We start from the raw sequence: 27,338 nt of genomic DNA on the forward strand, positions 1-27,338 counted from the left end.
AGGTGGCTTCTTTCACTTTATATTTCTGAGCATCTTTTTATGTCAGTACATAAGTAGCTATCCCATTTAAAACTTTTAGCTGTATTGTATTCCATTGTGTGGATAAGATTATGATTTAAGTTTTATGAAAGGCAATTGGTTAACCCATTTTATTACATGCTATAGTAAACATTTTTTGTCCATATTACTTTACTAGTATTTCTGTAGGATAAATTCCTAGAAGTAAGACTGCTAAATCATTAAACATATTTAAAGTGCCAAATTGCCCCCAAATGTAATAATTAACACTCCTCTCATCAGTGTATGAGATTCCTCGTTTCCCCATATCGTCATCAACATTAAATAGTGCCTATTTTCAGTTTTGCTAATGCTGTTAACTTGGAAACGTGTGTGTCTTCATTTGGTAGGTAAGTTGCCCAGTAGAGAAGTTGTGTTTGGGGGTTGATACCTCTAGGGAAGGAAGGAGGGCTTGTCACTGGCCCCTCCTGAAGACAGCTCATTCTAGTTCTTCACCTTCGTGTCGAGAGGTGAGCAAGGGGAGGTGGGTCTCAGGGCCTGTTTCATTCAGTGTGGGTGTTAAGGGCAGCTGCAGCAGCCAGCCAGGAGACCCCTAAACTAGGTAGGATTCACACCTTGTACGCTGCCCTGGTCAGCATCCACCAGAATGGAACAGTTTCTCCTACCCCTGGACCCAAAACTGTTGTATCGGAAAAGGTAGCTTATTTTCTCCTAGACCCGATTAGATTGGCTCAACCGTCCTATCTGACTTAGGAAAACAAGTTAAATAGAATCTTCTTTTAGCTGGAAACTGCCCACTGTCTAAACTCTTAAGCGGCTTTTGAACTGCCAGTGAGTTCACTAAGTGGTGCCGATTGGGCCACGGGAACAGCGCTTGCGAAGGCGTCGAGGTCAGACACGTCTAGGACAGACACGTCAGTCTGGGAAGGCAGGGGCCAGATTCCTTCAGGGAGGCCCGTGCTGCGCGCACACACCAGCCTCCAGGACTTTATTGGCTTCCTACCTTGGAGTCTACGAGGCATCTCGCTCCAGAGCTTCACGGAGGCCATGCCAAGGAAAGGTGGGGGGGGGGGTCCTTTGGGAATTCGCCGCTCACATTTGGCAGTGGGAAATCTATCAAAAGGCCCTTTCCTAAGGGAAATGTTCCGCTCGTGCAGCTGTGAGCTATCTGTTAAAGCAGAGGGGGCGCCGAAGCCACAGTGCTCAGGCGCGTTCCGCCCCCTCCTCCAGCACCGGCCTGAGGCCGGCTTCGGCTCGGGTCCTGTGCGCGTGCGCGACGCCAGAGGAGCAGGGCCCGCGCGTGTCTCGGTTGCCTGGATACCGCTGCGAAGCAGTAGCTGCGGCTTGAGCTCCAGTTGCCGTGTCGCGGCTGTTGCTAGAACTGGCGGTCGGTCCTTATTTTACGAGGAGCCCGAGGAGGAGCGGGTAAGAGCCCTCGTCGGCCGTCCGCGCCTCACGAAGCCGGCCTCTCGGCCCGCCCCCAAACCTAGGATTCCGGCCGGGCCCTGGCCCCGGCCCCACCCCAAACCCGGGGAAAGGCGGGCGGCCAGGCCTGGCCCAGTTTAAACCTGGAACCCCGACCTGGTTCAGGATCCCGGACCTCGGTCCCGCCCTAAACCCCCGTCCTCCCCCAGGCTCCAAACTCCGGACCCGGGACCCCGGGCCCTGAGCCCCGTGGCCGTCGCGTCTCCCCCGCGCCCCAGGCTGACCAACCCTCCCTTTCTCGCCCCGCAGCACACCTTGATTCTTCCCAGCTTGGTCCTGGTCTGCGGAGAGCGATGCCTCTTCCCGACACCATGTTCTGCGCGCAGCAGATCCACATTCCCCCGGAACTGCCGGACATCCTGAAGCAGTTCACCAAGGCTGCGATCCGCACCCAGCCCGCCGACGTGCTGCAGTGGTCCGCGGGGTAAGCGCCCCAGGGCCAGCGCCTGGGAGAGCCGGCCCGTCCCCGTGCCCAGTCGTGCCTAGTGAATCCTTCCTGGACCAGTGGTCCAACGCTCGGGACACTTAGGGTACCGGCAAAACTTTCACTTTAGCATTGGTGGTATCTACACCTTAAAGTATCATCTAGGAAACATCATGGTTTTATTGACCACGAGACCAGAAATTACTGCAAAGTGCTCATTTATCTACAAAGCAATGACAGCTCCATTGTTGGAGAGTGGTATTTATGCAGGTAGACTAAAATTTATAAAACAGTTACACAGGGTAAAAAGTTTCTGCATTGTGTTACAAAGTCAAACTATCACAGTTTCTTTATTTGTGAAATGATTTTTACAAGGAGGAATCTTATGATTATGTTCCTTGTCTTCAGAGAACCCTCCAGGATTAGGTACCTGTTGAGTTTATTGGAACCAGAAGGTCTGGTTCACGTTGGGGTAACCATCCCAAGGCTGCTATAAGGTCAAACTCTGCCCAGCTTAGTTCACAACACATGAATCTTCGCAGTTTCTTGCAGCAAACATTCTAACCATTTCCAGGAACAGACATTAATACTTTAAAAGTCACAACTCAACAGACCTTAGAACCATTAAAATAAACCCTGTTGATTTTATAGGAAGGCTCTTTGTCCTTTTTCAGTAAACAAATTCAGACTCGGAAACTCAATTTTGTGGTCCCAAGAATCAGTATAAATTTAACTTAATATTTTTTAGTAACTAGCCCGTCAAATTTTGCTGACCTTCCCTAAACTGTGTGACCAAAGTGAATTAGTTTCCTATGACTGCTGTTAACAGATAACCACCAAACATGTTGGCTTAAAACAAGAAACGTTTATTCTCTTACAGTTCTGGAAGCCAAAAGTCCAAAATCAGTTTCCCCAGGCTACAGTCAAGATATTGGTGGGACTTTGCTCTCTCTGGAGGTTCTAGGGAGAGTCTGATCCCTCCCCTTGCCTTTTCCAGCTTCTAGAGCTGCATTCCTTGCATTGTTTGGCTCCTGGCATACCTCCATCGCCAATACTGGCATCCTCACATCTACCTCTGCCTCCCTCTTCTAGGGACACTTGTGATTGCATTTAGGAACCATCCTGATAAGCCAGGATGATTTTCCCATCTCAAAATCCTCACTCGGGCTTCCCTGGTGGCGCAGTGGTTGAGAGTCCGCCTGCCGATGCAGGGGACACGGGTTCGTGTCCCGGTCCGGGAAGATCCCACATGCCAGGGAGCAGCTGGGCCCGTGAGCCATGGCTGCTGAGCCTGCGTGTCCGGAGCCTGTGCTCCGCAACGGGAGAGGCCACAACAGTGAGAGGCCCGCGTACTGCAAAAAAAAAATCCTCACTCAATATCTGCAAACTCCCTGTTACCGTGTAAAAGAAGATCCACAGCTTCCAGGATTAGGATGAGGATGTCTTTGGGGCCCTTACTGCACCTGCCACCAGAGGCTACTGGTTAATCCAGCACTTTGCCTTCTGACAAATGCTTCTGTCTATTGCTTCTGAAAGACTCTCTCAAGGTTCTTGCCCAAAATTGTGGCCTCTAGTATTAACCATTATTCAAGCCTAAATAAGAGATACAACTGATTCATAAGAGTTTATTTGTTCTCTACCAAACATTCCAAGATTTAATCTTTTTTTTTTCTTGGAACATTACATTTGGTAACACTTTAGAGACAACTATTTTAAGCTTCACTTTAATTTAAAAGGCTTAATCGAGAAATTTCTGAATGTTCCATGCAGCTAATTACTCTTAAGAGCAGTTTTGGAGTTTAGGAGAAAAAGCAAGCATTAGTCATGTGTCCCAACTCTCTCAGAACAGAATCTGTTAGGGAGAGATGTCATCCAGAAGAGGGTGAATTGGTCTTTGAAAGATTTTGTAGTGATTGGGGTTAAGACAAGGCAGAAGAGGAAACAGCGTATAACATGAGGGCCACGACAGGAAGGGAAAAGCAGCGGAAAGCAAAGCAGAAAGCCAGGGTGCGTCTGGAAGAGACTGCTGTGGAAGGTTCCAGCACGCACTCAGGGGAGGGTTCTTCTCAGACGAGCCTCACCCCCAGCCTCTGCCACGACGCAGCGGCTAATTGGCTGTACATGATGATGTCATTGAGTCCTGAAGGCTTGTGCTCACGTGCGCCTTATACTCGAGGGCATGTGACACAAGTTGGCCTGGCCACTCAGGCAGGCTTCCTCCACCTCAGCTCTATGGCTGCTTTGGAGTGACATCTCTTTGGGGGGCGTGGGGCTGTCCTGTGGATTAGAGGGTTCTTGGCGGCCTGCTGACCTGCCCCCACCAGGTGCCAGAAGCACCATCCACCCCAACTTGTGGCAACCAGAAGTGTCTCCAGACGCTGCCAGTGCCTTCCTGGGGAAGGGGCGCTGCGCTAGAGGCTGGGCCGAGCCTGGTGATTGGTTTGACGCGTGGTGAGGAGTAAAGTCCGTGAAATCATTGAAAACCCTAATTCGGAACATGGCAAAGTGAAGCACCCCCTCAACCTGGCCCTGTAGGTCTTGAGGTCCACGTTTGTCTAACTGCCTGCCTTTTAGCTTTCTCTCAGACTATTAAATTCACAAAATATGACTGGACTTGTCCTAAAAGCGTGAAAACAAAGTCAAATTTGAGGGGTGGAGAGAGAAGAAGGGGATGAGATATAACATTTCTGTTAGCCTAACAAATACCTATTTATCTACATTTTGTTACATCAGAGATGTCTCTATTTACTCATATCTTTTTTAAAAATTTTATTGGAGTAGAACTGATTTACAGTGTTGCGTTAGTTTTGGCTGTACAGCAAAGTGATTCTATCCATTCTTTTTCAGATTCTTTACCCATATAGGTTATTACAGAACATTGAGCCGAGTTCCCTGTGCTCTACAGTAGGTCCTTGTTGGTTATCTGTTTTACATAGAGTAGTGTGTATGTTAATCCCAAGCTCCTAGTTTATCTCCCCACCCACCATTTCCCCTTTGGTAGCCATCATTACTCATATCTTTTATTTTTATTTCTTTTTCGGTACGCAGGCCTCTCACTGTTGTGGCCTCTCCCGTTGCGGAGCACAGGCTCCGGACGTGCAGGCTCAGCGGCCGTGGCTCACGGGCCCAGCCGCTCCGCGGCATGTGGGATTTTCCCAGACCGGGGCACGAACCCGTGTCCGCTGCATCGGCAGGCGGACTCTCAACCACTGCGCCACCAGGGAAGCCCTACTCATATCTTTTAAGTTATTACCTGTGGCCCTGGATGATTTAGTGTTTTGTTTTCCTGGATATGTCATTTCTTTGATGGAGGTAAAGTCATGGGGGCAGCAAATGATGTGGCTTCAGCCGCCGGCCCCGGCTGACACGTGCCCAAGGGGAGTGAGTTTCACAGAAGGACCCTGCCTGGCACCCTGCCCCCCTCCAGCCAGAGCCCAGGTGTACACCCCCTCCTGACTTGTTGCCCCAAACTGTCTCTGTGCCCCAGCTTATTCCCAGTTTAAGCAGTAATATCCGTGTCCCAGAAAGGAACAATTAAGGAAAAAAATACTAAAAAACAAACAAACAAAAAAAAAACAGGCAGGAAAAGTGAAGGGTAGGGGGAGGTCCGCACCTGACTTAGCCAAACAGTGATTTCCCTGCTCCGGGTGCCTTAGAGCTGAATAGGCACAGAGATGCTTGAAATCAAGCCCCTCAAAAAGCAAGGCCAAGACCCTCAACTGTCAAAGTGGCATGACGGACCATGACCTTGCACTCGGGTCATGCGGGGCCCCGACCTCCACATCCCCTGGCAGTCTCAGGACTCTGATGGCGTTCGCTGGATAAGTGTAGCGCCTGTTACCGGGGCCCTGAGACCGGGGCTGCCATTGTCCATGCGGTGCAGACAGAGAAACTGAGGCACGGGTGGAGGTGAAGTCCGAGAGCTGAGTGGAGGAGCCGGGACAGGAGCTGGGCCAGGGCACCCAGCACTGTCCTCCCTCGTCACTGTCGCCCTCTGGGTTCATTGACAGAAGTACATGAATTCAGGGGCTGGTTGTGTGCTGATGAGCCTTCAGAGATGTCTGTCGTTGTTAGGTATTTTTCAGCTTTGTCAAGAGGAGATCCACTTCCTGTAAAAGACAGAATCGAAATACCCATGGCTACTCAGAAAACAGACACAGGCCTGACTCAAGGACTCCTTAAAGTTTTGCACAAGCAGGTATAAGAGTTTGCTATCAGTCAGCTGAACTTGAGATAAAACGCCACAGAAAGCTCCATGCAAGCCCCGCCTTCCCTGCAGTAAACCTTCAAGGTTTATTCAAAGAAGGAATCTTGGATTCAGGGCCTCTCTCTGGTTTAAAGAACCCAAGATAGCTACTCATGATTATATAGAAATATAATTTCTCTTAAATACTGAATTCAGATGCAAGAGGCTGCTAGACTAAGAAAAATATCTGAAAATATGAAATTTTAGACATGGGAGTTGCAAGATCCTTCTTGAAATATGTGTTTGTAAAAACTATGCTAACATGATAATCCGCCACCTCCTTCATCTGAAAGACAGATTGCCCTCGGGCGTCTGGCTTCCAGCCCTCCTGAGAGCCCTCGAGACCCACCATCTCACTTGGAAAGTTCATAGAAAGTGTATTTTATCTGAATGATTGGGCTGTGTTGCTAAAAACAACCTCAGTGGTATAACCCTGAGTTTTAAAGCGACTCGTCCCCATTATACATCTCGAAGTCCTGTGTTCCTGTTCGGGGTGCAGTGACTTCTGGAAACGAGATTTTCCCATTTCTAGTTTTTCTAGATTTTCCCATGTCTAGTTTAAGGGAAAACGAATAATCACTGCAAGGGGTAGTTTGGGAAAAGACATGCTAAAGTTGCTCAAACCTCTTTCACGCAGAATATTGCTAGCAGATCACAGGAGTTACCAGTTTTCACGAAGTTGTCTAAAAGAGTAGAAGGAATAAATTTATTTTCAGTGTTGAGATTTACCCCATTTAACTGTTAGCATGTTTCAGGGTTGGATTTTATTTGATTTATTGGAGTTTTATTTGTATTGTGAAGTATTTCAGGCAGACAATAGAGAATCATGTACGCCATGTCTGTGTGCCCATTTTATTAAGTCATAACATTATGCCATGTTTGTTTCCCAGTCCTTTTTTCTCTTGAGAAGTAACTTGTTGCCAGTCTCTAGTTCCCAGCCCCCTTCTCTGCCTGTGCAGCATCCCCTGTCCCCAGACACACACATCCCCCCCTCCCCTCCCCAGGGCTAATGGTGCAGTGAATTCAGAGTTCATCTTTGAAAGGGGATGGGTGCTCTGTTTAAGTCTTCAAGAGTGTTCTGTTACTTCTTGGGGCTTTTAAACTTAACGTAGATTGTGTCATGCTGTGTTTTCTAAACAGTGTAGCCACAAGGAATATGTGGAATTAGCAGATCTTGAGCAGAAATGGAAAAATCTGTGCCTGCCGGTAGAAAAGTTCAGAGCTCTCTTGCAGTTGGATCCTTGCGAAGACAAAATTGAGGAGATAAAATTTTTAGCGCTTGGATGCAGCATGCTTGGTGGGGTACGTACCTACAAGTAGCATAGTAATAATATTAATAATTCTGTGTGCTCATAGGCCTGGCTTAAAAATGATTTAGGTGTTTCAGTAACCGAAGCAACACTTTCATTACTTTAGTAATCTTGTCTTAGAAAAGCAATTTTTTTCAGATGTTTATTGTATTTTAGGCTTATAGTTACTTTAGTGTACAGAAGTTAAGTACTTATGAATGCCTCAATTTAAAAGATGTTAACAGTAGACAAACCATACAGATACTGTTAAAATGTGTTTAGTTTTTAGAAGAGAATGCATCAGTGACTTTTATTAAACTACATGTCACTTGGTAAATGATACTATGTTGCCCTCATCTGTGCAAAGAGGCATAAGATTATTTTCTATTTTAGTTAAAATCTGTTATTAGTAACTAATACTGTAGATACCTTGCTGATGTTAAAAAGTATAACTCATACAACTTAGGAATGAAGACACAGGGAATTCCCTGGTGGTCCAGTGGTTAAGACTCCGCGCTTCCACTGCAGGGTGCATGGGTTTGATCCCTGGTTGGGGAGCTATGATCATCCCACAAGCCAGGTGGCTCGGCCAAAAAAAAAAAAAAAAAAAAAAAAAAAAGAAGACGAAGAAGAAAAAGGAATGAAGACACAGACGTTCCTTAAGGGAGGTGGGTGTGGTAGGGAGGGGGTGGAAGTCTAGAATCTCTCCTTAGCCTTAGTATTTGAGTCACCCTGTGAGGCACACGGGTCAAGTGCAGGGAAAGTTACCACTTTAAGTTTGTGAAGAAAGGGGTTGAGAAAAGAGAGCTAGCTCCCTTTACTGCAGAGACGAGCAAAGTTTGCTACCCTCTCCCTTCAGTCTTTGGACCCCAGAGCACGTAACTGGCTAACTCTTAGTCCTCACTTCATGGGGTGCCCTCGTCTCGGGTCCATGCATCAGCCTCCTTAATTCTGTTTTAACTTTTAAGAATTACTTTATGTAACACTACCTCACGTGACCACTAACACAACTAAACGCCGGCAACTAACCTCCAACCCGTCCCCCTGCCGCCCACACCTGAAGCATCAGCTCCCCTGATCTCACGCTTCCCATTGATCCCATATGGACCGCAAGAAATACATCATTTAGTTGGTTTTAACTTTATGTTGTTACTAATCTTCTGGAACTTTTTTTCACTGCCAAGTAGATTTCTCTCTATTCATCTGTATCATTACAGACGCTGTGGTTCATTCATCTCTGCTGTGTGAATATAGTGCAATTTACTGCTCTGTTAGTGGTCCCAGCGAGAACCTCTGAAACCCCAGTAAAGTCGGGTGTTAGGCTAGTCGCTCCCTTTTGCTGTGTACCTGCCCACAGGCGGTGTTTCCGGTCAGCCATAGAGAGAGCGGTCAGCCCTGGGCTGGACACCTCAGACCAAGTTCCCTCTTCTAGACTCAGAGGCCACCAGGGAGAATCCCAGCGGGGTTTCATTGGAGGAAATTTTTTTTAAAATAAATTTATTTATTTTTGGCTGCATTGGGTCTTCGTTGCTGCGCGCGGCTTTCTCTAGTTGCAGCGGTCGGGGGCTACTCTTCGTTGTGGTGCGCGGGCTTCTCATGGCAGTGGCTTCTCTTGTTGTGGAGCATGGGCTCTAGATGCGCGGGCTTCAGTAGTTGTGGCACGCAGACTCAGTAGTTATGGCTCACGGGCTCAGTATTTGTGGCTCACGGGCTCAGTAGTTGTGACGCACGGGCTTAGTTGCTCCGCAGCATGTAGGACGTTCCCGGACCAGGGCTTGAACCCGTGTCCCCTGCACTGGCAGGCAGATTCTCAACCACTGTGCCACCAGGGAAGCCCTACTGGAGGAAATTTTATGTTGCTTTGTTCATCTGGAACTCTGGAAGCAAGATTTTAATAATATAAAATTAATAACTAATATTTGATTTTATGGTTTGCTCCTCTAAACTTAGTTGTGAAATTTAGATTTTTATAATGATGAGAAATTAGACTATTTCATATTTGGGGATCCATCTTTGTAATTTCTACCTCCCTACTCAGGAGAATCAGCCATTAGATTTCAAACCAAACCAAGCCTGTTTTGTAAGATAAGACCTCTTACTGTGTGTGGGGTGTGACACTAGATGGAGACATTTGTTAAGGATGGAGCTTCCTTTCTGAAGTGACTACTGGGGAAGGGACAGGGAAACAGCACACACACGCTTCTCTAGTCTTCCTATAACGTGTCACTTATCCCCGTCAGCCAGTGTGGGACCCTGGCCTGCCCCCTGAGGAAGCCACCTCTGCCAGGAGTCTTTGCTGTTGGCCTTTGACTCTCTCCTGATGCCAGTGGCCCCCTTCTCACTGTGGAAAGCGGGGAACCTTTCATACTTTCATATCCAGGCGAAGTTCGCAGCCTGAGATGCCAGCTCTGCCCTGGCCTGCCCACCCCCGTACCCCGAGTGCAGGGCTGACAGCCGTGCTCTGGGTCCACGGGGGCCAGGAGGAGCCAGGCCCAAGGCGGCACTTGTTTTGTTGATGCACCGAGTGCCCGCATTGGCGGGGTAGCTTGGAGATGCCCCCGGAGCACAGTGCTGTGACTTCTGGGAGACGCTTCTTCATCTAATTTGGCATCTTAGCATTTGTCTTTATGCTTAAAAAAGAAAACCTTCACAAAGGAGCGGATGAAGAAGTGAAGCGAGGTGAGGAGGACTCTTTCGTGGGTCACTGCTGTCCACCTCGTCGCACACAGGACTGCTGTGAAATTGGACGCTGGTCGCTCTGCCTGGACGTGTCGTAGCGACTCCTGCTGCCCCGCCCACTCCACGGCGTCTCACGGCTTGTGGCTCTTCAGTTGCTCTTCGGAGCCACTCTAGTCAGATGAACCGAGTTCTCTGCAAAGACTGGAACCTCAGATGTCTGAGCCACACACGTCGTTCACCCTCTGTTCCTTCCACGGACGTCTGTCAGTGAGGCTTTTTGTGGGCCTCGCCCTGAGTGCCGAGCGTCCCGACAGCCCCTGCCCGTGGAGGGACGTCGGGTACATCATCGAAGCCCTGAGCGCTGCTCTGGTTCTCACATCGACGCTTCAGACGGGGTGGGGGAGCGTCGGGGGCCGGCCGTGTCTGTGGGCACCTCTCCCTTGCCGGGCGAAGCGAAAACAAGTCTGTGTTGTGACCTTCACCTTAGGTTTCTGCAGCCCCATCGGGGATCCTAAGCATTTAAGAGGTGGATCAACATTTGTCATCTGTTTTTTGAAGTATGGACATCTTTTTTGTAATGTAAAAACTTGTGGCCCAAGTCCCCACTGCACCCACACACGACTGACAAAGCCCGTAATGACAAACTACCCACCTGCCTCTGGTTCGGGTTTGAAAAGCCTTCGCACTTCATTCACGAGAGCATCCCTCCGTGTGTACAGCTGCCAACATATGCGCGTGTCACGTAATTTCCCATCAGAACGTACTGCTTACGAACGGCCAGCGTTTCTAGGGTTCTTACCAGGTGCGGGGATGTTCGGAGCCCTTTGTCTGTTTTCTCTTTTGTCCTCCCAGCAGCCCTTGGAGGAGAGTCCTGTTCTTCGAATCGCAGGGTGGCGAGCTGTGGGCAGAGGCTCGGCGCCGCAGGTGGAGGTGGTCGGGCAGGATTCGGACTCAGACCACGGGCTCCGGAGGTGCCGCCACCGGTAGACGCGGGGGATGGAGGGGCCCCTGAGGATACCCCTGTAGCCCAGGGAGTGCGCCGCCCTCAGGTTGGGACACCGTGTCAGAGAGTAACATCTCCTAGGCCTTCCCACTGATACCGTTTTATGTCCTCACGTGATCCGCACCCCAGAAATCTTTGTGTCAGCCTCCCAACAGCTCTGGCTCTGGACCAGCTGCAGTCTGGCCGCTCTGCCCGCACGCGCCACAGAGACTCCTGCTGCCCCGTCCACTCCACGGCGTCCACTCCGCCTGTTGGATCCGCTGTCTGTGACTCGTCGAGATGCCCTGTGCGCTGCAGGCAGCACCTGGCTCGCTCTTGGCCACTCTCCCCAGGGCCCCCAGTTCAGGGTCCCGCTGGGCCTCTTGAGTCCATTCTGAGACGCCCACCCCTGCGGCCAGTGCAGAGATGTGGCCCTGACGTGAGTGCAGGCGTCCAGCCGCAGGCACGTTTAGGAACTGCCTCTGCTGACCAAGCAGCTGATCGTGGGCCCCCGGGCTCGCTGCCCCACAGGCTGAGTGTCTCCTCTGTGGGGAAGCGGGGGTGGGGTTGGCGGATGCTGGGCCTGGTAGCCCCTCCGTCCCTTCAGCCTGATGGACTGGCTTCACTCCAGCACCATGTCCGGCCAACTGGAGAATGTGTGTCTTCCTGCGGCACTGGCCATAATCCCCAGGACCACGTTGTAAATTAGGAAAGCTGCGAGGATAAGGAAACAAAAAGGGTCGCAGGCTTTTTAGTTTTTGTTTTTAACATCTTGATTGGAGTATAATTGCTTTACATTTTTGTGTTAGTTTCTGCTGTATAACAAAGTGAACCAGCTATACGTATACATATATCACCATATATCCTTCATCTTACGTCTCCCTCCTACCTTCCCTATCCCACCCTCCCTATCCCACCCCTCTAGGTGGTCACAAAGCACCGAGCTGATCTCCCTGTGCTATGTGACTGCTTCCCACTAGCTATCTGTTTTATGTTTGGTAGTGTATATATGTCCATGCCACTCTCACTTCGTCCCAGCTTACCCTTCCCCCTCCCCATATCCTCAAGTCCATTCTCTACATCTGCGTCTTTATTCCTGTCATGCCCCTAGGTTCTTCAGAACCTTTTTTTTTTTTTTTCAGATTCCATATATATGTGTTAGCTTATGGTATTTGTTTTTCTCTTTCTGACTTACTTCACTCTGTATGACAAACTCTAGGTCCATCCACCTCACTACAAATAACTCAATTTCGTTTCTTTTTATGGGGAGTAATATTCCATTGTATATATGTGCCACATCTTCTTTATCCATTCATCTGTCGATGGGCACTCATGTTGCTTCTGTGTCCTGGTTATTGTAAAGAGAGCTGCAATGAATATTGTGGTACATGACTCTTTTGGAATTATGGTTTTCTCAGGGTATATGCCCAGTAGTGGGATTGCTGGGTCATATGGTAGTTCTATTTTTAGTTTTTTAAGGAAACTCCATACTGTTTTCCATAGTGGCTGTGTCAATTTACATTCCCACCGACAGTGCAAGAGGGTTCACTTTTCTCCACACCCTCTCCAGCATTTATTGTTTGTAGATTTTTTGATGATGGCCTTTCTGATTGGTGTGAGGTGATACCTCATGGTGGTTTTGGTTTGCATTTCTCTAATGATTAGTGATGTTGAGTGTCCTTTCATGTGTTTCTTGGCAATCTGTATATATTCTTTAGAAAAATGTCTATTTAGGTCTTCTGCCCATTTTTGGATTGGGTTGTTTTTTTTTTTTGATATTGAGCTCATGAGCTGCTTGTATATTTTGGAGATTAATCCTTTGTCAGTTGCTTCATTTGCAAATATTTTCTCCCATTCTGAGGACTGTCTTTTCGTCTTGTTTATGGTTTCCTTTGCTGTGCAAAAGCTTTTAAGTTTCATTAGGTCCCATTTGTTTATTTTTGTTTTTATTTCCATTTCTCTAGGAGGTGGGTCAAAAAGGATCTTGCTGTGATTTATGTCATAGTGTTCTGCCTATGTTTTCCTCTGAGAGCTTTATAGTGTCTGGGCTTACATTTAGGTGTTTAATCCATTTTGAGTTTATTTTTGTGTGTGGTGTTATGGAGTGTTCTAATTTCATTCTTTTACATGTAGCTGTCCAGTTTTCCCAGCACCACTTATTGAAGAGGCTGTCTTTTCTCCATTGTGTATTCTTGCCTCCTTTATCAAAGGTAAGGTGACCATATGTGTGTGGGTTTACCTCTGGGCTTTCTATCCTGTTCCATCGATCTGTATTTCTTTTTCTGTGCCAGTACCATACTGTCTTGATTACTGTAGCTTTGTAGCATAGTTTGAAGTCAGGGAGCCTGATTCCTCCAGCTCTGTTTTTCTTTCTCACGATTGATTTGGCTATTTGGGGTCTTTTGCGTTTCCATACAAGTTGTGAATTTTTTTGTTCTAGTTCTGTGAAAAATGCCAGTGGTAGTTTGATAGGGATTGCATTGAATCTGTAGATTGCTTTTGGTAGTAGAGTCATTTTCACAGTATTGATTCTTCCAGTCCAAGAACATGGTATATCTCTCCATCTGTTTGTATCATCTTTAATTTCTTTCATCAGTGTCTTATAGTCTTCTGCATATAGGTCTTTTGTCTCCCTAGGTAGGTTTATTGCTAGTATTTTATTCTTTTTGTTGCAGTGGTAAATGGGAGTGTTTCCTTAATTTCTCTTTCAGATTTTTCATCATTAGTGTATAGGAATGCAGGAGATTTCTGTCCATTAATCTTGTATCCTGCAACTTTACCAAATTCACTGATTAGCTCTAGTAGTTTTCTGGTAGTATCTTTAGGGTTCTCTATGTATAGTATCATGTCATCTGCAAACAGTGACAGCTTTACTTCTTCTTTTCCAGTTTGGATCCCTTTTATTTCTTTTTCTTCTCTGATTGCCGTGGCTAAAACTTCCAAAACTATGTTGAATAAGAGTGGTGAGAGTGGGCAACCCTGTCTTGTTCCCGATCTTAGTGGAAATGGTTTCAGTTTTTCACCATTGAGAACGATGTTGGCCCTCGGTTTGTCATAAAAGGCCTTTATTATGTTGAGGTAAGTTGCCTCTATGCCTCCTTTCTGGAGAGTTTTTATCATAAATGGGTGTTGAAAGCTTTCTCTGCATCTATTGAGATGATCATATGGTTTTTCTCCTTCAATTTGTTAATATGGTGTATCACGTTGAATGATTTGTGTATACTGAAGAATCCTTGCATTCCTGGGGTAAACCCCGCTTGATCATGGTGTATGATCCTTTTAATGTGCTGCTGGATTCTGTTTGCTAGTATTTTATTGAGGATTTTTACATCTATGTTCATCAGTGATATTGGCCTGTAGTTTTCTTTTTTTGTAACATCTTTGTCTGGTTTTGGTATCAGGGTGATGGTGGCCTCGTAGAATGCGTTTGGGAGTGTCTCTCCCTCTGCTATATTTTGGAAGAGTTTGAGAAGGATAGGTGTTAGCTCTTCTCTAAATGTTTGATAGAATTCTCCTGTGAAGCCATCTGGTCCTGGGCTTTTGTTTGTTGGAAGATTTTTAATCACAGTTTCAATTTCAATGCTTGTGATTAGTCTGTTTATATTTTCTATTTCTTCCTGGTTCAGTCTCAGAAGGTTGTGCATTTCTAAGAATTTGTCCATTTCTTCCAGGTTGTCCATTTTATTGGCATAGAGTTGCTTGTGATAATCTCTCATGATCCTTTGTATTTCTGCAGTGTCAGTTGTTACTTCCCCTTTTTCATTTTAATTCTGTGTTGTAGGCTTTTTAAAACTGAGATTTGGAGTCAGTGCCGCTGTGTGACCCTGAGCTCAGGCCACAGGGCAGGAGAGAGACCCCCATGGTCCTGACTCTGTTCAAAGGGTCAATCAGGACATTGTCCACATTGCTATTTTCCTGCAGCTAAAAGGGACGTGGTGGGAGCTGTGAGGTGGCTCATGGTGTCGTCACGAGAGCAGCTGTAATTCTGAAACTGGAAAAACCCACGGAACTGGCGCTGGAGATGCTCAGGAGGCCGCAGCGCCCGTGTTTCTCACACGTCTCCACTTGGATTTGAGATCCGGCTCAGGCGTGCACTCTGGGCTGCAGACAGTGCAGCCACCTCCTCCTGGACGAATTTCCAACCAGGGAATAATGGGCAGGCGGTTGGAGAAGGGGGCGCTGGCCAGGGAGGGGTCCGTCCTTGTGGCTGGTGAGCCAGTAGCCTGACAGCCCACAACCCTTGGAAGTGAGAAATCTGTTGTAGGAAACAAAGTCCCCAAACCAGGCAAGGTGCCTCATGAATCCTTTAGGGTGTAAAAATTGCTGCAAATCTTTTTTGCCAGAAACGTCAACACTGGTAATGTCATCTCGCCTTTGCAGAGGGAAGTGATGCCAGAACACTTTGATGTGATTTTTCCTTAAATAGCTCTTCCTCGGAAGTGCTGGAACATCAGTCACCCAGCGCTCCTGTGCAGGCTCCTCGCCAGCTACCTCCCCCCACCGCCCCAGGTCCCACCCTCGCGACGACTGCCCTCCGCTGTGTGGGCTAAAACAGCAGCATCTAATGTAGCAATGCGTCCCTGAGACGTTTCAAGCAAGGAGCCAGTAAAATACGCAATTTTGTTTTCACCAAGTCCTCCCTCAGGACAGCCTATCGGGGGCCCGGTGTGGGCAGTTTTCCTTGGAGAAATGAATGCCGTCATTTTTCTAACTAGAGCATCGTTCTGCCCGCAGAGTTGGGCTAACGTCAGGACTGCGCCATTGCCCCAGCCCCGCCCCAGTGCATTCTGTCTCAGCAGGGCTGTCGGGCGGGGCGGGGCATGGCTGGTAGCTTTGCAGACGCCCCGAGTCCCAGCTGATGGCGATGGGGGAGATGTGCTCCTATGGTCCAGCCGAATGCCTGGAACCCAGGCACGTGTAAGCCCTGTCACTCGCTCCCCGAGCCAGCCCAGTGACTGTTGGCGGTGGTGGAATGTGGTGGTCACGGCCAAGCTCAGGAGGTTGGCTGCCTGCGTCCCGTCCCAGCTGGCTTACCTGGGACAAGTTAGCCTCTCTGGGCCCCCTTGGCCTCATCTCATGAGGTTACCGTAACGAGTAAATGAGATGCCAAGTCAGGCTCTCAGAGGGTCCCTGGGACGTGGAGGGTGCCAGCCATTCGCAACTTCTGTGCAAGAACCTCATTTCAGTCCCCCTGCCTTTCCTCTCCTGCTGCCGGAAGCACAGGTGATTTTTCTCTGATATTGACCATGAGAACCTGGTCCAGCTCCTGGCGCTCGAAGAAGCAAGCTGCTGTGTTGTAAGAGGACCTCAGGGAGACCCCCGTGTCGGGAACTGCAGGCAGCCTTTCAGAGCTCAGGGGGGTCTCCGGCCAACAGCCAGTAAGAGTCCAGCCCCGTTCCAGTCCTACAGCCCCAGGGAGTGAGTTCTGCCCTTCCCTAAGGGCGGCTGCAAGTGGATCCCTCACCAGTCGAGCCTCTGGATGAGAACCAAACCCTTGCTGCCCCCCGATTGGAGCCTCACAGAGGGCCCGGCGAAGCAGTGCCGAGGCTCCTGACCCGCGGACACTGAGAGAGAATGAATGTGTGGTTTAAAATGTACACAGAGCTGGCTCCGGCCCTTTGCGTGTCCCTGAGGCCATGGGATGTACTTCCCCCACAGTCACTGTTCTGGTCAAGCAGGTCTGCGTGCGACTTTCCCTAAACCTGCACCTTTCCCCTGGGGACTGTCCTCTGTAGCCATCCCACCAGTTTTTTCTTGCTGTTTCTCCTTGTGAGTGCAGCCCAGATTCATTCCCATGGGAGCTTCTCTGGAGGGTTCTAGTCTGTCTCCTAGGCTTGCTGTCTGAGCTCTGTCCTCCCTACAGTGGCAGCTGCTCGATGTTAGTGCCACCAGGGATGTCCCAAGTCATTCCCATTTTTTTAAAAAAATTTTTAATTCTTTTATTTTTTTCCTCATTAGATTTTTTTCTATTAAGGTATAGTTGATTTACAGTGTTGTGTTAATTTCTGCTGTAAGAGTCCTTCCCATTTAACATAAGATAAAATCTGGGGGCTTCCCTGGTGGCACAGTGGTTGAGAATCCGCCTGCCAATGCAGGAGACATGGGTTCAATCCTTGGTCCAAGAAGATCCCACATGCCACGGAGCAACTAAGCCCGTGCACCACAAGTACTGAGCCTGCGCTCTAGAGCCCGTGAGCCACAACTACTGAGCCCATGTGCCACAACTACTGAAGCCCGCATGCCAAGAGCCCATGCTCCGCAATGAGAGAAGCCACTGCAATGAGAAGCCCGCACACTGCAATGAAGAGTAGCCCCCACTCGCCACAACTAGAGAAGGCCTGCGTGCAGCAACGAAGACCCAATGCAGCCAAAAATAAATAAATAAAATAATTAACTCTATTTAAAAAATAAATAAATAAAATAAAATCTGGGAATCAAATTTTTTTCAGGCCAATTACAATACATCTCGATCAACCCTTTTCTTTTTCTTTCTTAAGGCAATTATAAATTCCCCTAGTTCTTAATTCACACCGAGAGGATGTACTTTTGAGAGAACTTCTGTAAAATGTACTCAGGTGTTTATTCTGCTGCTGTCTTTCCTTTCAGTTTAGTGAATCCCGGTAGTAACCGTTTCTCCACCTGGTTTGTGGTGTTTCTAGTCATTGAACACTGCCATGAAGCACCTGTGTGAGATCCTGACTGCTGACCCCGAGGGGGGGCCTGCGCGCATTCCCTTTGAGACTTTCTCCTACGTCTACCGTTACCTGTCGGGACTCGACTGGGATATATCTGCATCAGACACGGAGTCCTACCTCTCCTCTCTGAAGAACAGCATGTAAGTGCTCGAGGGCCCAGGAACGCAGGTGTCTCGGTGGCGGGACTTCTTTCTTCCCATTCTTCTCTGCTCTCAGATAACGTGGTACCCGCGAATCCGGCCTTTTGTAGAAGGGAAGGCGGCACACGCTGTGCCCCGAGGTGTCACTCAGTGATGCTGAGGATACCCGGGCCTCGGGAGGCTGTGCCGGTCTCTGCAGACTCCAGAGGGAGACAACTTATCTCGTCCTTAAGAAACATGTATCCAAAACGCATCTTGATTCTTAAACACGGGATGTCACATGGTTTAGAACGGGGGCACGTTCAAAAGTAAGAATACATTTCTCAACGATGAAACACCGAATGGGTCCCTGCAGGTGGAGGGCGTGAGTGAGGAGAGACCCCGTGCCCTCTGCCCTCCCCCGCCCCGTGCTGTGCTGCCTGTGTGTGGGGGAGGGGGACGCGGGGGAAGGGCCGCCCCTCTACGGCGGGGGGACTCGGGGGGAGGGCCTCCCCTCTAAGGGGGGCGACGCAGGGGAAAGGGCCGCCCCTCTAATGGGGGAGACGCGGGGGGAGGGCCGCCCCTCTGGGCGGGGGAAGGGCCGCCCCTCTAACGGGGGGGGGGACGCGGGGGGAGGGCCGCCCCTCTAACGGGGGGGGACGCGGGGGGAGGGCCGCCCCTCTAAGGGTGGTGACGGTGTTGCTTCAGGCAAGCCAAGAGGGAGGAGGAGGCCCTGCGATGAAAGGGCAGCGCCCCAGGCCGCCAGGCCTCCCAGTGCCGCCTCTGTGCCGGGATGTAGTCGGGGGTTCAGATCACGAGAGAGCCAGCGCTGGGAGCTGGTGACGGTGACAGCTCCGCCGCCTGGCCCCTGAGAGCCCACGCCCGGCAGGCCCATCACAACCTCCCAGGCTCGGTGCCCTCCACCGTCCCCAACCGCCCACGTCTGGGGTGCCCCGGAGCTGACCTCTCAGCCCTCCCTGTCCCTTCCTCCCCTCCTCCCTTCAGAAGCGCACCCCCTTGAGGACCCGCCACCGGACTGGGCCTCCAGACCCCGTCCTCCCATTTTTCCTCCCTCTGGTCCGTCATCCACCGACGTGGCAACCTCTCCCCTCCCCCTCGAAGCTGCGGCGCCTCGGTCTCTCTCCGCCTCTCCACACACCTGCGGCCGGCCCCGCACTCTGACCTCTCAGACCTCCGTCTGGCGGCCGCGGTTCCTTCATCCTCCTGGGCCTCCCCGTCTCCCCAGACACCACGACTCCCTGGCCCTCTCCTCGCCCGTCCCAGGGGAATCTGCCCGCTGCCAGCGGTCGCCCCTCCCTGATCCTCCTCTTTCCTGAGCCCCGCCGCCCCGTGCCGCCCGCTCGTGCCGCCCGCTCACCGAGGACGAGCCCGAGGGGGGGCCTGGCGTCCTGCTAAAGCCGTCTGACCTGGGGACCGCCCCCTGCCCCTGCTGCCGTCCCCGACCAGGCCCCAGAGCGGCTCACACTCACGCACTGACCAGAGCCCTCCTGTCCCCCTCCCTGTGGCCAGCCTCCGAGCCCGGCCCTCCGTTCCCCTCTCCTGTCCCCTCCCACGGGGACCCCAGCCCCTCCTGGCACGCGGCCCCAGTCTGGCTGCTGACCTCCACACTCGGATGTCACAGCGCCCGCTCGCCCTCTCCTCGGCCGTGTAGGTGGGTCCGGTGCACACGTCAGGCTTATTAACACGTCCCAACAGAACTCCATATCTCCCGGACCTTCCCCTCCGCAGTTCTGCTTCCCCGCTTGTGGACCGCGTCACCGTCCCCCCACTAGGTCAGGACAAGACGTGGGTGACTCTCGACGGAAGCCCCTTCCCCCCGACCCCTCCCCCCGGGACCCGCTGCTGCCCCTGGTTCTGGCCCCACCGGTTCTCCCGCCTGCACCTCCCCAGCTCGGCCGTTCCCCACACGGCGGCCACCGTCCCCGGGAATGATGACTCGAGTCACGTCCCCGCCACGCCTTCCCGGCCTCTCGCGCCCAGGGGCTGATTCCTGCCCGATCCGCCACCGTTTGCCTGGTGAGCGCTGCTTGTGCGTCTCTCCCGCCCGCGGCGCTTCTGCCACACGCCGCCCTGGGTTTGGAGAAAACAAAGCTTGCCCCGACTCCAGGCCTCTGCCCTGGCCTCAGACACCCCGCCCATCTGCACAGCTGCCGAGGGTCCTCAGCTCAGCAAGGCCTCCCCTAAGGGGCTCTGCCCATGAGGCAGCACCTTCCGCCCTGGGTCCCACCGTGAAGCCGTCGTCCGTGCTGTGCGTGGAGCACAGCCATGCGGCGGGTTCAGCAGCCTGGGGTGGCGTCTGCACGCGGAGCGGTGCTGTGGGGACATCGGTGAATGCACCCCACGGGTGGTGGAGATGGCGGGACACGGGAGCCTCTAAGGAGTTCGGGTTATGTCTGGTGGCACTAGGGATCCATAGAAGGTCTTAGGGAGCGTGGTGGTGAATTTTGGTTAGAAGACCCCTTGAGCAGCAGATGTAAGGGGACTAGCTAGGAGGTTTCTGCGAAGGTCTGGAAAAGAGCTGACAAAGAAGCGAGAGGCTTTTTAGTGCTGCTTGGATTTGGGTGGCTGACTGGAGGTGAGTAGTGAGGGGAGAGAGCCTTCCAGGATGCCCAAGTGGCTCCCGCCCGGGTGGATGTTTGTGTCTCTCCCAGGAAGGACCTGGGGGCGGCAGTACTTGTGAGTTGATGGGCCTGTGGCGGGGTCGGGGCGGGGGGTGCTGCAGGACGTGTCAGGGAGCTCAGACCCAGGCTGGGATCCTCCCAGGGGGACGCCGGGCATCCCAGTATGAGGAGAGCACCAAGGGTGGGGCAGCGGGAGTCCAGCCTTTTTGAGGTGGGGGCAGTGAGTAAGGAGGACCTGAAGCAGGAAGAGTGAAGCGGGGGAAGTGACGCCAGGAAAGGCTTGAGGGAGGGGGCGGGCAGTGAGGGGCCTTGTCCAGAGCGGCAGACCCCAAAGCTGTCCCTTACGCTGGCCACAGAGGTCACTGTGCCCCTGGCACCGGTGATTTCCGAGGAGTGATGGGGACAGAGGAGCTGAAGTGTTGCCTCCAGCTACCCACGCGGGTACAGCTCACACTCCCAGGAACGGGGAGGTAGGCTTGACCTCCACAGGGAGGGGCTGAAGGTAAAAAGAAGGGCATTTAACTGCCGGCTGGGAGGTCGGGGTTTATAACCTGGTGTTTGAAAATACAGACAATAACGGGATTCCCCTGCTCCGGAGCAGAGGATGGTCCAATCCCCATCCTCCCGGCCCGTTGCCAAGCGGCCACAGTGGGAGGCTCTCCCACAGGTGTGGTTCCCCTGGGCCCGTAAGAGATGGTTCCTTTTTACGGTAAAATATATTTTAGAACCGCTAACTTGTGTTCCTTTTACTTTTAAATATGAGCCCTCAAGACAGCTCTAATTTTCCCACTGATGTGGGAAATCAGCATTGTTACAGTTCAGTGTTTTTACATCTACTAAGTTGCTAGTAGAAATTTACTAATGTTCACCATCTTTTATCTATAGATAAAAAATCAAAAGATATACTCTTATCAGTGCCAAAGTTTCATAGACTTAAGACAGTCCTTTGAGTTTTACTGGACCAACGCTTAAAATAGAAAGATACTTTTGTTACACTAGTGACTAAAATTTGAGTTGTCAATAAAGAAAAAACTGCAAACATAGTACTGAGTTTTTCACCTAGAAAGATATGTGCGTTTTTTGTAAAAGAGAATAGAGTGCTTTATTTTTAGAGGTAAGAATTACTGATTTGAGACCATAAATTATCAATTTTTTAAGGTAAAACTTATAAATTATACTGTATTCCATAAAAATTGTATTGTGTGCAGTAAGAAATTACTAATAAGTGTCTTTATCTGTTTCCAATTTAGAGACTCTAGAAAGGATGGCATGATAGGACTTTCAGATTTTCTTCGTTCTAAAAAGGAAAATGTAGAAAACCTCGAAAAGAAAACTCAGAAGACATAGGCCATTAATACAGAGAAGAACACATTTTAATGTCAAAATAGTGTTTTTTAAAATCTTGGCATCAAATACAACTTGTCATTAACCACATGCATATGTAGTGTGAGTTTTTCTTTTAATGGAATGTGACCAGTGCATCATGGGGCCCTATTTAATGATTATTCTTCACCGTGTTCTCCTAAGAACCTTAATGCAAAACATTCACAGCAGTGAAATGATCTGAGTAAAACAATGTTTGGATGCTGCAGAGTAGGAAGGGGAATGGGCAGTTTAAAATCAGCTGTAGCGTCAGGAAGGCAGATGCCCCCTGCTCCCTGGCAGCCACACCTAAGGCTCCCTGGGAGAAGAGTGTTCCGCTGAAGCTGGGTCTTCTCTGTGACAGGAGGGCCTGAAGGACTCACTGGCTGGAAGTGCATCCGTGGCTGGGAAGCAAACTGGACCATCAACTTGGACCAGCACTTGGTCCACTGGACAGAGATAAGCCTTGAGATCCTTTATTTGCTCTCTTGATACAAAGTCCTCAAAATGACAGTGTCAATGAATACATCTCAGGTTAGTTTTCTGAGAACTTGGGAATGTTTTCTCTCTGCAGATTTGTTACCATGCTAGTAAATTTTATCGGTGTTCAAAGACTTGTGAAAACCCAAAGTTAGGAGATGCAGTTGTTATCTAAAGAAGTGTGTCATTTTTTGCACTGAAAGGTGTGAAGTATATTTTTCATCTGGACACTAAGCTACTGTATTTGAGATGATCGTTTTCCTGGACTTACAGTCACCCTTGCAGTGAACAGACGATATAGAGAGACTATTCATAAAATTACAAGAAACTTTTCAGAGTTGGAGTTTTAAGAGCTTTTGCAATTTTTGAGTTGCTTTAAACCTTCTCAAAGTTTGATTTCCCCAAAGAATTTCAGTATTTTTCTCCTTCTAATCATAAAGCCTCCATGCACGGGGGTAAGTGGAAAGACACCTTAGGTTTTGTATGAGTGCAGTGGTAAGTCGTGTGGAGTGACCAGATGTGTGCAGGGGAAGCACTGCAGCAGGAAGGGGTGTGCAAAGGAAGACACAGAAACGGTACTTGGCCATCCCGTGCACCTGACACAGACCCGACAAAGGCGCAGAGGGTTTTGTGTTTTTTTAAGCCAGACAGTCAACCACCTCAGGAGGCACATGTGAGGCAGAGAGCACAGGACACTTGCATGTGACAAAGAGAAGAGATATTGGCCTGCTATCAGGGGACAGAAAAGGGACAACTTAATATGATGGATGGATTCATAGCCGCTCTTCAGAGGGCACCACGAACGGAGGGAGGACTTGGGAGAGGCTCCCCACCTGAACTGGGGGCGGGGGGCGGCTCTGGAGAGTGACCTGCCTGCGGGGTTTGCAGGGGCTGAGCTGCCTGGAGTATCACTGGACCCACTGGAGGTCGGCAGGGTACCTGGGTGAACAAACTTCTAGACTGCCGTCCAAGTTGGGTGTGGAACTGACAAGGAACGTTGAGGTATAAAGGCCACAAAGTAGCATCCTCAGGGAATATTGTTCCAATGAACCCTTTCTGAGGAAGCTGCTAGAGAGTTTCAGACAAAGAGATTGGGGAGGTCAACGTAAGGACCCGTGTATGCGGAATGTATATTTCTCCGTAGAACGGAGACTAAATGATGGTGATAAAGGATGTGCTATCGTGTATAATGGCTGTGCGTGCTGACAACACAGGGACATAACATCTATCGAATATCGGAGACTGGGGGATCTATATGACAAGAATCAGCTTACTGTCTGATTGTCATATAATTATTAACCAGAAGTAAACCAACATTCATATCAGATATCTGGGGGATGGAGAGGGAAGAAGAGTTTTCTAGCCAATTTCAATACTGATCATTGTAGAGAACCAACACACATAGCCTGAAAAGACAAGACTAAGGATATTATCTAGAGATACGTACAGTAATCATTACAGCAGAAATACAAGCCTTCCTAAATACCAATATAAATAGACAGGTGGGTAGGTAAAAGAGAGAACCTCTGAAAGCTGAACCAAAAAATAAAAAATGTTTACGTCTAGGAGGGAGGCTGGGAGGGAACAGATGGAGGAGGCTTGAAGCTGGTCTTCTCTGAAAGTCCCTTTTTGTTGATTTTGGAATCCTGTACGTATTTTACATAATTATAAAACAAAATTACATTTTAAAAAATCCCTGAAAATTGAAAGTAAAATGAAACCAATGAACTTGGCTGTGTATCAAGTCGGTGGTGTAACCACAGGAACTATTCCAAGTGACTTTACGACAAGTCACTTGAACCTTCCTAGTGGGATAGACAGTAACAAACAAAAGTTACAAAACAGTTAAAAATCCCAAATTGTTTTCAGTGATCAGCGTTGGTAGTAATGGGATAAGTGAGTATTTCGGTGTCAGTAAGAACCCGGATTTTTGTCCAGGAATGGAGGAATGAAGAAAGAAAGATAAGGTTAAGTCAAAATCCTGTGGTCCTGAGTTAGAACTGGAGCATCTGTATGAAATCACCATCCCTGTCCACTGGAAAGGCCTAGAAGCAGCGATGCATCCAGTCATCAGGGAGTACACCTAACAGCCAGGTGTGGTCCTTAAATCCCTCTATCCATGGAAAGGAGCTGGGGCTCCTTGAAGCAGAACTGATCCGGGTCTTGGGTAGGGAATGTTCAAGGTGAAGCCCAGAACAAAGTGTCGTACTAGCAACAAGCTGTAATGGACTTTCGGGTTCGTGTCAAAAGTCAGGTTGAATGAACTTCCGCTTGCCCAGCTCTTCAGGGATCCACCCCTATGACCGTCCTCCAGCAATACAGAAGATTCCTTGCCGCTCTGGCTGCCCCCCGGGGTTACACCGTTTTCTCCATTTCCCTCTAAAAATGTGCTCTCTGGAGTGGGCCATGAGTCTCTAAACAGACTCCACGTCAGAGAGGAGAGGGCCCCTCCTGTACGGTCGCTCCCCAGGAGCCAGGCCTGCTGCTTCCCAGAGGACCCTGCCGCCTGGCCCAGCGGGAAGGCAGGTGCTCAGCCATTAGAAAGTCACCAAGTTGGCCTCTCAGAGCTGCTTAAACAAGGTGCTCTTCTAGGGGCCTGAGGACCAAGAGCAGGCGCCTCCCAAGCTTACAGGGGCAGGGCCCATGACTACTTTGGGGCCTGTTTGCTAACAAGTGTCTGTCCCTTGGGCAGAATTGGGGGTGAGACTTGCTTTCACTGTAACTGTCTAGTCGGGGGGGGGCTATGGGGGGACATAGAGCCCGCACCTCCTCTTGTCGCTGGAGGCCACCCCCCTTCACCAAGAGAGACTCATCAGATTGCTGACCAGCCAAACTGGCTTAGGTCAAGAAGATACATTTGGGTGGAATTTTATAAGACTGAGAATAGATGAATATTGCCGTAAATAAACTTGCTAATGGGGACATCTGAACTCAAAAGACATAAATCAGGGGATACTGTTTCACCTTACCAAAAAATCATGTGTTAACACAACACTGTAAAGCAATTATACTCCAATAAAGATGTTAAAAAGAAAATCATGTGTTTCAGTAATGAAAGAGAATGAAGTGGGTAAATGGATAAACTATGGTACATCCAGACAATGGAATATTATTCAGCTCTAAAAAGAAATGAGCTATTAAGCCATGAAAAGACATGAAGGAACATTAAGTGCATATCACTAAGTGAGAGAAGCCTATCTGCAAAGGCTACATGCTGTGTGTGGGACATTCTGGAAGAGGCAAACTACGGAGACACTAAAAACATCAGTGGCTGCCGGCGGGGTGGGGAGCAGGGGGGTGGCGATGAACCGGTGGAGCACAGAGGATTTGTAGGGCAGTGAGAATCCTCTGTATGTTACTATAATGATGGCTATACGTCCAAACCCATAGACTGTACACCACCAAGACTGGCTCTAAGGTAAGCTGTAGCCTCTGGGAGATAAGGATGTGTCAGTGGAACAAACGGACCTTGGTGGGGACGTCAGTGGTGGAGGAGGCTTGCGTCTGTGCAGGGCGCACACGGAATGAAGTACTGACTCCTGCTGCAGCGTGGGTGCCCATAAACCATCCTGCTGGCGAACAGGCTCTGGGGTTTGTCCCTGGTCTTAAAAAGCAGATCTTTCTTAAGAATGACTTTGTCGTGGAACTGGAAATGGCGTTCCCTCAAAAAATTTTCAGTCCCCGAAATCGTTTTGGTCAGTTAAGGCTCTGTCAGGGCCCTAAAGTTCAAACAAAAAGAACTTGACCCAGAAATATGAACTTGCCTTTGTCTAGTTGATGCCACCTGAACACATAGGTCATCTGCTGGGGGCAGGGGCGGGGTGGGGGGGAGTTTTGCGACCAAAATGCAAGTTCTGTTTCTGAGGGTAAAGGCACATCTCAATAGCCAGACCCAAGCTGGGTTTCCAGAATGTTCTTTAGAGTTGACTCTGGATCAGCAGAGTTGAAGGTGGATATCCCTCTAACGATGGTCCATAGGATGTCCCAGCAAAGGATACTGAAGCCGATCCCACACCCGGACGATGGTGCCGTGTCCCTGTCCCTCCGCCATCAGGCTGTAGGGTCTTCCTCTGGGTCACTCTCAGCCTGGCTCCAGCCCCTCAGAGGCTGGGCCCCTCGGTTGCCTGCCGCCGCTGGGGTCCCAAGTGCCCAGAAAGGCTGGGCCCCATCAAGGTGGAGGGTGAACTAACTTTGCCATTAACAAAGCATAAGGGGAAGCCACTTTTCCATCCCATTTTTGCTGAGAGCCTCAAGTATCACATTCCAGCACCTCATCCAGCCACGTGCTGCTGGGCATCCACTCTGGACGGTCTACTCCTCGGCGCCCAGCTTCCTGGAGTCCAGACAGCAGGCCTCAGCTCATTTCCTGTCCTCGGGCTGATGTGGACTCTTAACTATGGTACAGCTGAATCAGCGTTATTCTCCTTCATGCCCTGCAGTTATTTCTTTTTTTAAAACAGCCATAGGAAGGTTGGCTTTCAATCAGATTGTTAACGGTCGTTGGAGGGCTCGCTCAGATGGTTTAATTAATAACCACAAGCTTCGTTGCAAGTACCGTTGCGTGTCGGATACAATAAACTCTTCAAGCGACTGGCATTTTTGAACTAAGGAGCTCTAGACAGAGAAGGAGCCTGGGCTGGGGTCCAGGAGGGCCCGGATCCTGAGGGCTGAGGGCTGAGGCCTGAGGCCTGAGGAGGCAGAGGGCCCAGCCTGCATTCAGCCCCTCGAGAGACAGAGAAGATGTTTCCAATTAAAGTCACTTAGAAAAGAGACTTTGACAATGATGGAGACGCAGCATTCAGAAAAAAACAACAATCCCTGGCATTTGTGAGCTGTGGGTTTGCAAAAAATCTGCTCACCCTGGATTTCAACGGAGTGGCTTGGGGGAAAACAGGATTGGAAAAGCCTCAGATTCAA

General features: G+C 49.7%; 1 protein-coding gene across 1 annotated transcript; it reads left to right on the forward strand.

Annotated features, from left to right (window-relative positions):
• Positions 1–1,197: 1,197 nt before the first annotated feature.
• On the forward strand, positions 1,198–22,006 carry ROPN1L (rhophilin associated tail protein 1 like). The gene is made up of 6 exons (XM_027125323.1): positions 1,198–1,443; positions 1,753–1,927; positions 6,002–6,125; positions 7,314–7,475; positions 17,783–17,958; positions 21,830–22,006. The coding sequence occupies exons 2-6, from the start codon at positions 1,797–1,799 to the stop codon at positions 21,924–21,926; spliced, it is 690 nt and encodes a 229-aa protein (XP_026981124.1). The 5' UTR covers positions 1,198–1,443; positions 1,753–1,796; the 3' UTR covers positions 21,927–22,006.
• The last annotated feature ends 5,332 nt before the right edge of the window (positions 22,007–27,338 follow it).

Source organism: Aethalodelphis obliquidens, unplaced genomic scaffold, assembly GCF_003676395.1.
Source record: "Aethalodelphis obliquidens isolate GAN/ISIS:26980383/991018 unplaced genomic scaffold, ASM367639v1 scaffold29, whole genome shotgun sequence".
In the NCBI taxonomy this organism is placed as follows: Eukaryota; Metazoa; Chordata; class Mammalia; order Artiodactyla; family Delphinidae; genus Aethalodelphis; species Aethalodelphis obliquidens.

Excerpts from the sequence above, each read along its gene's own strand:
- ROPN1L (XM_027125323.1), top strand. The coding sequence starts at position 1,797 with ATGCCTCTTCCCGACACCATGTTCTGCGCGCAGCAGATCCACATTCCC. Across the intron at positions 1,928-6,001 it reads GTGCTGCAGTGGTCCGCGGG|GTATTTTTCAGCTTTGTCAA; the intron begins GTAAGCGCCCCA and ends TGTCGTTGTTAG. Across the intron at positions 7,476-17,782 it reads GATGCAGCATGCTTGGTGGG|TCATTGAACACTGCCATGAA; the intron begins GTACGTACCTAC and ends TGGTGTTTCTAG.